General features: G+C 38.4%; 1 protein-coding gene across 1 annotated transcript; it reads left to right on the top strand.

Moving 5' to 3' along the window:
• The first annotated feature begins 5,573 nt into the window (after positions 1-5,573).
• LOC308282514 (GTPase IMAP family member 4-like) lies at positions 5,574-11,523 on the top strand. Its single transcript, XM_080722879.1, has 3 exons — positions 5,574-5,670; positions 10,395-10,442; positions 10,582-11,523. Exons 1-3 carry the CDS (start codon positions 5,661-5,663, stop codon positions 11,286-11,288), a joined length of 765 nt encoding a protein of 254 aa, XP_080579005.1. The 5' UTR covers positions 5,574-5,660; the 3' UTR covers positions 11,289-11,523.
• Positions 11,524-12,597: the final 1,074 nt, after the last annotated feature.

Here is a 12,597-nt window from a genome sequence, read left to right as displayed (position 1 = left end):
CATTTATTGATGGTGACCACACCAAGAATGCTGGTCGCTCAATTGGCCTCTTTCCAGAACTTATGCTTCTTTCCAGAACTTAACAAACAGGGGTTACGTTCAAAACACGTGTTTCACAGTATGCCATTGCTCCCATAAACAGTAGGGGTGGGCAATATAATCTTTATGGCAATACATCGCAATAGTTTATTTGCCAATACTGTAACGATACTTCAGGTCGTAGTATCGCGATACTTTGAGGAAAATAAAATATTTTCCCATGCATAGGAACCAATGGTATTAGTCCGATCCTGACACTCTGCTCTCTGCTGCCTCTGGATGTCGCTGTACTATAGTAGCCACTTCCCCTTCCCACAGTTCAGTGAGTGACGTCTCGAGAAAATTGCTGCGAACGACGAAAACAACAACATTAGAGCAGAGCCTTCAGCATCGCAATAGTATCGCAGTAGTATCATATCGCAAAGATTCACTAATATATCGTGATACTATTGCATCGTGACCCAAGTATTGTGATACGTATATTGCATTGCGAGATTCTTGCCAATATCCACCCTTAAAGTGATCCCTGAATATTAAGCCATGTAGGCTTTGATATGTTATAATAACCCTCTTTAACCAAAATATACTATTTAAAACACTTGCAATATATTCCTTTGAGAGAAAAAACGTTATATCTTCAACCCATGGGGGGAGCCATTGCACTGTTCGTCGCATGCAGTGATGACGTAGAGACAATGCATTTTGGCTGGACGGGCACATTTAAAATGGCGGTGTAAACAAGTTTTAGATGTTGAATTAAACACTTACAGGCACAGCAAAACATCCTACTTCATATGAACAGAACAGAAAAGCACCACACTACTAACTACAGTTAATCTGAGCTTCAAGACAATGTTTTAAATATTGTAAAGAGAACGTTGTTTTGTCGTTACATATTAACCCTATTAACCCTATGGGCCCGATTTATTATTTTTCATTACACTACATGTACTTGGTCTAGCTGGCAGCAGAGGGCAGGCTTATGCAACGAATGTAATCGAATTGGCCCGTTCTGCTAGCCGTAGTCCACAGCATAGGAATGCGCTGTGTTGCTGCTGTCCATAGAACCAAGCCAGTAAGTGATTTGGGACTCATTGATGTTAACGTCCAGTGGATTTTTGAGAGCACTATTACGGGAGACATTTTTACTGTACACACCCGCGCGACCCCTCATCAGTTTACATACATCAAAACAAGGTACAAAAGAACGGGCCAAAGAACGAGCTATTGGCATCGCGCTGCAGTCAAAAATGGGGCGAACGGGAACGTCTGTAGCAGTAAGAGAGTAAGAGAGACCACCATTAGCAAATGTGCGACAGGAGAACATAGTGGAGTTTTGCTTACCGCCCAATGGAAGAGTCCCTTCTCTGATGAGAGCTACACAGTGAAGCAGAGCTCTGTGCTTAAGAGCCAAACATTTGGATTGCCTGACTCGGAGCAGCTGTGCTGTGGCCAGGTGCTGACATATCAAACTGATTGAGAATGAAATTGGACTAGCACCATAGGCCCCTAGCTCCACCCGTAGCTGCTAGAACAATGACAGTGATACATATTACAGATTAAACACATGGTTACACAGAATCATGAACTACAGAATATATGTCAACCCCTTTCGACCCGGGTCGCATACACAAACTTTAGAATGCAATCATAGCCAATCAGGAGGGAATATGGGAAATCCATGTTGATGACATGACTTTAGAGATACTGTGTACCTCTTTGCGTTTTTAGGGCAAAATCTGTAGGAACAGTGTTGAAAAATGTGTTTTGTAAAAATCAGCCTGATGGTGGCGCTAGAAGAGGGGTATTTGAGAAAGCAGGGGTGGAGGTTGTGATTTGCCATCCAATTTGTGTGATTTTAGGCCCAAATCTGTAGGAGCAGTGTTGAAAAATTTGTTTTGCAAAAATCGGCCTCATGTTGGCACTAGAAGAGGGCATGTGAGAAACCAGGGACGGGGGTTGTGATTTGACAGTGAATTTGTGTGATTTTAGGCCAAAATCTGTAGGAGCAGTGTTCAAAGATATGTTTTGCAAAAATCGGCCTCATGGTGGCGCTGGAGGGCCATGTGAGAAATCAGGCAGCCAAGGGGTGTGTGCAAAGTTTGGCATGGATATAGGGGCAATGGTGGCGGAGATATGAGTAGGGCAAAAGTGTGATGTCACACGGACAGACTGACAGCCGGTGGAGGTTTTGATAGTAACTGCAACCTAACAGTCGCAATAATACTCACATCTCGTTAGTTAAATGCCTACATTTATAGAGATGAGGCCACAACCCAAACAATAGTAGACACAGGCAATCATCCACAACTGCACACACCTGACAATATAAAACATATTCTCATTGTAAACCATACAACCAAAATAACAGTAAAACAGTAAAAGAGACGATATAAAACACAAGCAAACAGTCTTACCGGTTAACAGAGCAGCACACACATCCTCCTATCAACATCACACATCCAGCAGTGTTTTGCTCAAACTGCTCCATGCCTTTTCAGGTGGATTCAATCAGCCGACGCCCAACAAGCAGCCATCTTAGCTGCTGCCTTCTGGGAAATGTAGTTTTTCGGAATTGGTGTTGTGCTGAGTGCTGGCCATATATGGGAGACTCTCCTCTCCTGATCACCAAACAAAGCCATCATTTAGATTCAGTTCACAGGCAAAAAACTTGGCCTGGATACAAAAATGGCCGAATGAATACAAAACAAATTCAACTAATCAGCTGATCTACAAGCTTAAAACAAAATAAAGTCAATAAATCTGATGATCTACAAGCTTGCCATTAAACTCAAAATACATCCATAATCAACTTAGCAGCTTATCTACAAGCAATAATTACATTTCCGAAATAAATCTTTTTACATTCCAATCCCAAAACCCCAAACAAACATTTCTGATCCATATGGCCACTTACCAATTATCTTAGTCACACAGCCTCAGTGTCAATATCAAAGTTGATCAGGTGGATCTAAAAGCCAAATATAACGTGGGGTAAGTATAAATGAATTAAGTAAAGCTGTTATAAATTGGAATAGTATTGAAATGAAATGTGTACAAACCTGCAGCAGCTCCAGTGAGGTTCACCTTACTGAGCAAACTCAAGACAGACTGGCTTTATACAGGGTGTGGTAAGTAGTGAGTGATTACCAATTGCTGGGCAGCTGTGGCTTATTGTGACTTAGGGACTGTGGTCAAAACATTGCATGTGAAAAATAAGAAATTATATTCCATTTAAAACATTTAATAAAATTACTGTAATTCCAGCTGAACCCTAGGTTACAAGTGCACAGTCCACTAACCCTCTACATTATTGCAAAGTGTGATGAAAATGTGACTTTGCATGTATGTTTTAGAGGCAGAAGAATAATTTGCATAAAACTGCAATATTCATTGAATTATTAAAAAAGAATGTTTCAATTAAAAAAAATCCGATCAGACAAGTTCCGTGCACGTGACGCGAAAATCCCGAGATAAAAGGGTTTAAGCGTTTTACAAACTGCTTAAAATGGCGGAAAATCTAAGGGCGGAGCTTACTTAACAAAGACACAGATGTCTTCCGCTTGAGTCAAGGCACGCGTGTAAGCAACTTGCATGTCTTCAAATGAAACGAGGCATGACTTATGCCCGTTTAAAGTTAGAATTTTCAAACGCTTCGTATCTTCGTATGCCCCCCCCCCCCCCCCCCCCCCCCATTTTGGCCAATTGGAATAAGATTGGTTTCAGTGATATTTGGACTAACCCTCTACATCTTTACCAAATGCCATGAACGTGTGACTTTGCATGTATGTATAATTTGCATAAAACTGCAATATTCATTGAATAATAGAAAAATAATGTTTCACTTTAAAAAAAACTGCCGAGACAGATCTTTAGATATTGGTCCAAAGTTCATGTAAAAAAGGTTTTGTGCACGTGACATGAAAATCCCAGTAGGAGATAGATTTTTACTGTTTTTCATATAATTCAAAATGGTGGGAGATCTAAAGGTTACGGGTCAAAAGTCAGAGTGCAAAAGTTGTTTGGCGTGAGGAGACAAATAAGTGTATACAGGTTTCATGGCTGTACGTCAAACAGTGCATGAGCTATACCTATAAAGTTTGCACTTTCAAAGGCTTCCTACAGCGCCACCCTTTGGCTAGTTGTTGCGAGCATCGTGTTTTTGCCGTTTGGCATAGTCCTCTACCATACTGCTGAGTTTCGTAAAAAGCAACTGCACGTGCACGGTCAATCCACTAGAGAAAACTCTATATAAGATGTCTAGGGTGAAAGCTGTCCACACAAAGTAAAGTGTTTATATCAGTAGGTTTTCTGAAAAGATCTGTCTGCAGAGTATCCCCTTCTTTTAACACCAAGATATCCAAAAGTAAGCCATTTACCATGAGAGGGATTGGGTTGTTGGCTGATTTACCACTGTTTCAGGGTTGTGGCACGAGGCGAAGTAGTTTGTATAGGTAGGGGGGTCTCATGTGGCCTCAAGTTTAAATAATATTAAAGAATATGATGAATCACGTTTTGTTTTCAATGAAAATCCTGTTGCGATGGTTACTGGTCAAATAAGGGGCAATAGTAAAAAATAAAAATGCCTGATGTTGGTCACACCATTGAGTGTTGAGTTTGAGTGTTTGAGTGTTCCTGCGCTGGCCATATCCTGAAAAAGATTCATGTGGGTTTATTGAGGAATATTTTGGGCTAAATCTTGATATGTACAATGGATATTTAAAGGAGGCCTCTCGAATTATAGTAGTAAGATGATAGAAACTATACAGTCATTTTGTGCGTACAGTAGGTTTGTAAGTCAAAAGAATAATAAAGGTGATGAAATGACCGATTTAAAGGAATGCAGTGTCACTACATCCTGATGTAATTCTACAAACATTTTTTTATGTTTTATGTTATAATTAATAAAATATTTAGGCAATATATTTTTTTAAATGGGCCGCAAACACATGTCTTGCCACGGACATGTTTGTCCATGTATGTACAAACATGTTGATGACCCCTGCTTGTAGATCAACTATTTTCTTGTATATCAGGTGTGAGATCTTGTAAATTAGCTGCTTTGTTTTGTAGAGCAGCTATTTAAAGTTTTCTTTATAAAGTACCTCTATTTCTTTATTTGGATGTTGTGTAAATGTACATCATTTGTGACATAATGTGCAATATCCTGCTATCTTTAGTGAATGTAATAACAATAACCACATACAGTGGTTTATAAGTGAATGTAATAATAACTACACAGACTTATTCCATCTTTGTTTTACTGTATGTGTGGTGCTGTTCAGCTATTTGACTGTGATTTGAGGCACTGATAGGATTTTGTTTTAGTTTTTTGTTCTTTTGTTTCTTTATATGGAAGGATCAATAACAGAACATGAGCCATGCAATTCTCAGTTATTTTTAAATGCATCAGCTCACAGCATTTAGAAGAAATGGCCCTACTTCTTGTAAGCAACATCTATCTCTGGCTCCCCCCATCAAAGGAACTGAAAACTATAAACTGACAGATAGACACCAGAGACGTGCAGTGAGCAGCTGGTCCTTGTTGCTGAAGCTTTATAGCCTGTCTTTATACTCCGTTTATTCCTCTGTCTCTCCAGACCTTTATTAGGAGTTGAAGGATGGAAGCAGGTAAGACACTGAGACCTCTTGTCTTTTAGTGACATGTAGATGGTAATATGTGACTTAACCTTTTTTACCTGATGTTAATGACAGCATTCAGTCAGTGGTCAGCAGCTAATATTTATATTTTTCCAAATGTAACGCAATATCAAGCTGTGAAACTGACGACAAAATATGTTATTGGATTGTCACAAAATAATATCCAGCTGATAATTAGACAAATGAATCACAGATGTTAGTCACAGACAGTTGTGTGTAAATTACATTTTTGCACACACATTCAAGGAGCCAATATGCCATTAATTCCAGAAACCAATGCCATCCTTGTTTGTCTTTAAAGGAAGAACTATTTAATTGTGGGAAGCATTTTATTTATTTATTTAGGGTATATCTATTGTCGAATGAGATGTGTGCGTCTTTACGCATATTAGTTAAGACGTAGGACTACAATAGCTGCGTGTTGGCCTACGCTACCCACAAGGGTGACATGCATCACTAACTGCACTGCCATGCAAAGTGTCCATGAACATAAGTGGCATTTATTAATTTCATTATCTGAATTTATTCTTTGCCTACGGTCAGTCTGGACTTTGGGTTTAAAACATTGGAAGGTATTGAAACTGATGTGGTTTCTAGCTACATATACTTGTAATATAAGCTACTTGGAATCAGTGTTGTAAAAAGTACTCACATTTTATACTTAAGTAAAAGTATCAATACATCAATATAGAAATACTCTGTTACAAGTAAAAGTCCAGAATTCAAAATGTACTTGAGTAAAAGTATGAAAGTATTGGCATCAAAATGTACTTAAAGTGCCAAAAGTAAAAGTACAAAATGTTTGAAAATAGCAGATCTACAAGCTCACAACGCATCGCATCGTGACGCGTTGTGAGCTTGTAGATCGGCTATTTTCAAATAGCCTAGGGATAAAATAAGGCTAAAGTGGTTAATATATGTTTTTTATATATTATCATGTATAACTGCAAAGTAACTAGTAGCTAAGGTTTTCAAAAAATGTAGCGAAGTAAAAGTACAATATTTGGATCCGAGATGTAGTGGAGTAGAAGTAAAAGTATTAGAAATTGGAAATACTCGGTAGCACTTTATAATGAAGTACCTTAATAAAGGCTAATTAACAGCTAATAAGGCACTTATTGACAATTAATTAACAGCTAATAAGGCACATTAACAATTAATTAACTCGTATTCAAACATTATTAAACCGTAATTAACGAGTTAATTATAATGAATTAACAACTAATAAAAAATTTATTATAACAGTATAAACAACAACAAGTCATTAATTAAGCCTTTATTAACACTTTATTAGGCAATTTAAAGCCACCTATTCTAAAGTGGGAACACATCGGGTACACCCGCCACTCTGACATGCCACTCTGACATGTCTCCTTTCCGACATGTCAGAGTGGCGGGTGTACCCGATGTGTTCCCACTTTAGAATAGGTGGCTTTAAATTGCCTAATAAAGTGTTAATAAAGGCTTAATTAATTGTTTATACTGTTATAATAAAGATTTTATTAAGGATTTGTTAGTGTTAATTGATCTCATAATAAGTGCATAGTAAAGGGTTTATAAATGCACTATTAGGACTTAATGTGCCTTATTAGCTGTTAATTCATTGTTAATAAGTGCCTTATTAGCTGTTAATTAGCCTTTATTGAGGTACTTCATTATAAAGTGCTACCAAATACTCAAGTAAAGTACGGATACCTCAAAATTGTACTTAAGTACAGTACTTAAGTAAAAGTACTTAGTTACTTTACACCACTGCTTGGAATGAAATTATAATTGTGCAAAATTGATAGCTGTGAGTTAAATGCTCACTACATCAGAATGTATTCCGCAAAATAATAGCCTACCTGTTGTTCTCATTTGTGTATATAAACATACATTGTAGTTACATATTGTATTCCTTTCTACTGTCTGGTTCTTCATCAATTTAAATATTGTCCACCTATTGTGTGAGTTTCTGACTGACGGACAGACTGACAGCCGGTGGAGGTTTTGATCGTAATTACGACCTGGCAGTCACAATAACCCCTATAAGAAGCCAGTATGTTGACAAACAAAGGCTATACGGTCGACATGGAAATCCCCCAAGCACAGCAGCAGACAGAGTGGGTCCTAAATTGTATAGAAAGTGTCCAGCTTGGAGTGCACCATGCATGTGATGTATTCACAAGGGATACAGTCCATTACCAGTAAGACTCCCTAATCAGGAGATAAGCGACTGTCAGGTCGCATACACAAACTTTAGAAGGCAATCGTAGCCAAGCAGTAGGGAATATGGGAAATGAGACAGATCCATGTTGATGACATGACTTTAGCGATACTGTATACTGCTTTGAGTGATTTTAGGGCAAAATCTGTATAGGTGCAGTGTCAAAAAAGGTATTTTGCAAAAGTCGGTCTGATGGTGGCACTAGAAGAGGTTTTGATTTGCCATCCAAGGACTGTGTGTGCAAAGTTTGGCATTGATACGGCATTTTCATAGTAACTGCGACCTGACGGTCGCAATAATAATTATGCCACAATGTTTTGGAAGGAGCAACATCCTTGATCCAGAACAAAAGAATATTCTTCCTGGCAGCTAATGTTAGCAAGTTGAATAAACTTTAATGTTGACCATCTGGTAGACCAAGTAAAAGACACATGGGATTTAACTCAATAGGAGCACCAAAGATAGCTGAAAGTTCTGTTACAATACCAGTAAGACTCCCTAATCGGGAGATAAGCAACCGTCAGGTCGCATGTAAAAATCGGCCTGATGGTGGCGCTAAATGGGACAGATCCATGTTGATGACATGATACCGTGTGCCGCTTTTGCGTAATTTTAGGGCAAAATCTGTAGGAGCAGTGTCCAAAAATGTGTTTGAAAAATCGGCTAGATGGTGGCACTAAATGGGACAGATCCATGTTGATGACATGAGTGTAGACATCCTGTGTATTGACTTGTGTGATTTTAGGGCAAAATTTGTACGAGCAGTGTCCAAAAATGTGGGCCATGTGAGAAGGAGTGGAGGTTGTGGTTTGGCAGCCAAGGAGTGTGTGTGCAAATTCTGGCATGGATAGGGGAAACGGTGACGGAGATATGAGAAGGGGAAAAGTGTGACGTGACGTGACGTGACGTGACAGACAGACAGACAGACAGACAGACAGACAGACAGACAGACAGACAGACAGACAGACAGACTGACTGACTGACTGACTGACTGACTGACTGACTGACTGAGGTTTTGATAGTAACTGTGACCTGACGGTTTACAATCAGAACAATAGTTCTAAAGCTTCTTCACACAGGACCAAAGACAGTGAATGTAATCCAATTTCTGTTTTGCATTTAAAACTAAATGGGGACGCACTGGCATCCATTTTTAAGAGCAAGAATTATGTATACAATGTAATATTCAGAACTGTATAGATTGAGTTTGATTACAGATGGAAATCTCCTTTGCATAGATCCACATTTCCTGCCAGTCCACATCATCAATAAAATTGCCAAAATCTTCCCCTCCAGCACTGCTTAGTAGCATGGGAGATTAAGTAAGAGTTGGAATTCAATTCTTGATACAAAAAAGAGATATGTTTTTTAGAAAATTGTAGAGAAAGGGTCCTTTCCACCTGTGAAGCGGAACTATCGGTTAACAGTGGGGAGTCTTTACTCCTTAGTAATATAAATGTCTGATTGCAGGCAAAATTCATATTTCTCTTTTTCTTTTTAAAAGATAAGTGCTCGGTTTAAAATGAATTAATGTTATTGGCCAACCATATCTTTAATGTGAATTTAAGCGCACACAGTCCATGGCCCTAAGGCCACATGGTGCTAACCACAGGTGCGCTTGGTCACTGCAGACTGAAAGCCTTGTACTGTACATGCATGCCAAAGTGTATTACAGTACATGCAAATACAATGTACTGATTCCCATTTAGTTGGACAATAACTATTGCTATCACCAGAATGTATGTTTCTATAAAAGCGCTTCAGGTAAGCCTATAACCACCATGTGGCTCACTGGCTTATGGTTATTAATTAATACCATAGAGCTGGTGTTTGTGAATGGTCTATTGCGCTCTCTGGTGGTTTGGTGGCAGATGTAATGAATGATCTGTCTGTTTTTCTGGCTCTTATATTAAGGCCTCAAATTAACTAAATTGTGTGCATGTTATATTACATTGTGCTTAATATGTTCAATTACATGATGTGACTCCAATGGCCACTCCAGGGTGAAGGTGTCCTCATTATCTTTAAAGGGATGTGAATTGTCTTGCGGTGAAACGCTTCCTAGTTTCTTCTTCTCTGAGCTGTTTTTTTTTTTTTTTTTTTGCACTGATCTTTGACACTGCACTATTAGGTTGTGTTGGTAGTTTCTGAGTATTTTGCTTTGTTTGACAATGACAGTGAGATACTTGTTGCACTAACTAGCATTGACTGCTATGGTCTCTTTTTGTAAGACACTTTATGTATATATACTTATATATTATTCGCCCCCTCTATCTTTTTTCTTTCTTCTCTGTAACTTTGTAAATAACTGTATACTGCTGTGCTACAACTGGACAACTGAATTTCCCCCTTGGGATAATAAAGTATCTATCTATCTATCTATTGTAAATGAGCCATCTGATGTTGAATGTCTGTGTCTGTCTGTCTCTCTCTCTCTCTCTCTCTCTCTCTCTCTCTCTCTCTCTCTCTCTCTCTCTCTGTCTCTCAGAAAGTGAGAAAAACTGTAATAACTTCAAAGCAGACATGAGTGGTAAAGGTAAGTATCTTGCCATGAGACAAAAAAAAAATATATATTTGTTTTATTTTTCAAGACACTGTAATGTAATTTTCAAAGCCGTTTTGGAAACCTCAAAAGGTTAGTGTCCATAAATAACCAAATAATTTCTATCCTCCAGCTCTCATCTTAAATAATGAAGACGTTCGGGTTGTGCTCGTGGGGAAGACTGGAGCTGGAAAAAGCGCCTCTGGAAACACCATCCTGAGCTATAAAGCTTTTGAATCCAAGTTTGGAGCTGAATCTGTGACATTTAGATCTGAGAAGGCCAGAGGTGTAGTGGAGGGTAGAAAGGTTTGTGTTATTGACACACCAGGCTTGTTTGACACCAAGTTTAAAGAAGAGGAAACCCTTAAAGAGATCAAACAGTGTATCTGTTTAGCTGCTCCTGGACCCCATGTGTTCCTGATTGTGATCAAGCTGGGAAGATTCACAAAGGAGGAGCATGGAACTGTGCAAATGATTTGGGAGGTATTTGGCCAAACATCGACTGAGTACACTATGATTCTCTTCACTCATGGTGACCAGCTTGAAGATGAATCAGTTGAAGAAATTGTGAAAGGTACTCCAAAACTACAAGAATTAGTCAGCAAATGTGAAGGTCGCTATCATGTCTTCAACAACAAAACCAAGGATCCCTCTCAGGTCACTGAGCTGCTGGAGAAGATCAACAAGATGGTGTTGAAGAATGGAGGAAGCCACTGGACCAATGAGATGTTCCAGGCAGCAGAGAGAGTAATAGAGGAAGAGAAACAGAGAATTCTTAAAGACAATGAAATGAAAACTTTGTCAAAAGCATTAGTGACAAGGAATTGCTTGATCCAATGAATGACAAAGCTTCAATGAGATACGTCAAGAAATCCAAATCACAACTAAACTATTTATATGCAGGTAGTTATCTAGGAAAGTATTTTTTAGTTCAGCCCAGGACATACGGACGGACATGCATACACACAAAGCCAGATAAAGGAGTGGTTAGTCACAGCTCCAAAATTAAAATAAGAAAAAAATAAAATACTTACTTAATTTCGCTACTTGATACTATTGATTACTTGATTCTTGCCTCTGAAACTCACCTTTACATCTTTTCATATTTGTTGGTATTGTAGATATTTCTCTCCTCACTTTCTCTACAGACCAGTGAAACTATAATGATAATAACTTCTGTTTGTCTGTTTATCTTTCAATAAATCAATGTAAGACTTTATAGATGCGTGTGTGATGTGTTGATTATTTTATATTTATGATAGATTATATTATATTGGTAAAGGGGGAAGATCCGAAGAAAATATACTGTATATAAAGGAGACACTCTGAAAGAAGCAATGAAAATATTCAAAGAACAAGATGAAAAGAAAGCAAGAGAGAAAGCTGAGACAATGGACTTGGAGCTACTGTTGGACTCGTGTTCTGGCAGTTCTGCCCAATAGGTTCAGCCTTAGGGAGTAGTATAGGGTGTGCATTAGGGGTTGCAGGCGGCAGCGTTTTTTTGGAGAAGAGGGCATGGAAGCTCTGGCAATAGAAGCTTGAGTTGTTTTCAGGAAAGTTAGTGTAGCAGTTTTAGAGAAAGGAAAATGCATTACCCAATGAATGACAAAGCCTCGACTATGAGAGTATCCAAGTCAGGAAAGCCAAATAACTTTAACATGAGGAAGTAGAGAAAGTAATTTATATAATTCAAAATGGCATGCTGTCAATAATGATATATTTAATTATGATTATAATTATGTCAAATCATGTTCTCCTACTAAGCTCACTCACTCAGTGTCACTCACTCATATAAGACTATAGATTTGTGAAGTATTGATTATGTTATAATATATAATCACTGTTTTATTTAATACATCTGTGCTATTGAACAGCCTTTACTGTGAGTGTGTTTTACAAATATTGAAGGTACCAGGGTTTGATTCGATTTTTTGGTACTTTTAAATATTACTCTATGTTATACATCACATTAACAAAAACCTCTTTGAGAGCACACTTTATTGTAGAAAAGTGATTTGCTATTGTCAGATGATGCATAAGGTCTTTAATTCATAAAGTGAATGGGGAACTTCCACCTTGGTAATACTTTAGGACATACATGGGCAACTGGTGGCCCAGGGGCCACATGCGGCCCCCACCTTCACTTAAT

Source organism: Nannobrachium achirus (assembly GCF_963921795.1).
Source record: "Nannobrachium achirus genome assembly, chromosome: 3".
NCBI lineage: Eukaryota > Metazoa > Chordata > Actinopteri > Myctophiformes > Myctophidae > Nannobrachium > Nannobrachium achirus.
The sequence above is the reverse complement of the archived record's forward strand: the minus strand, read 5'-3'. Positions and strand labels throughout refer to the sequence as shown.

Coding starts and splice junctions, on each gene's coding strand:
- LOC308282514 (XM_080722879.1), top strand. Junction 10,443..10,581: donor AGCAGACATGAGTGGTAAAG/GTAAGTATCTTG, acceptor TCTATCCTCCAG/CTCTCATCTTAAATAATGAA.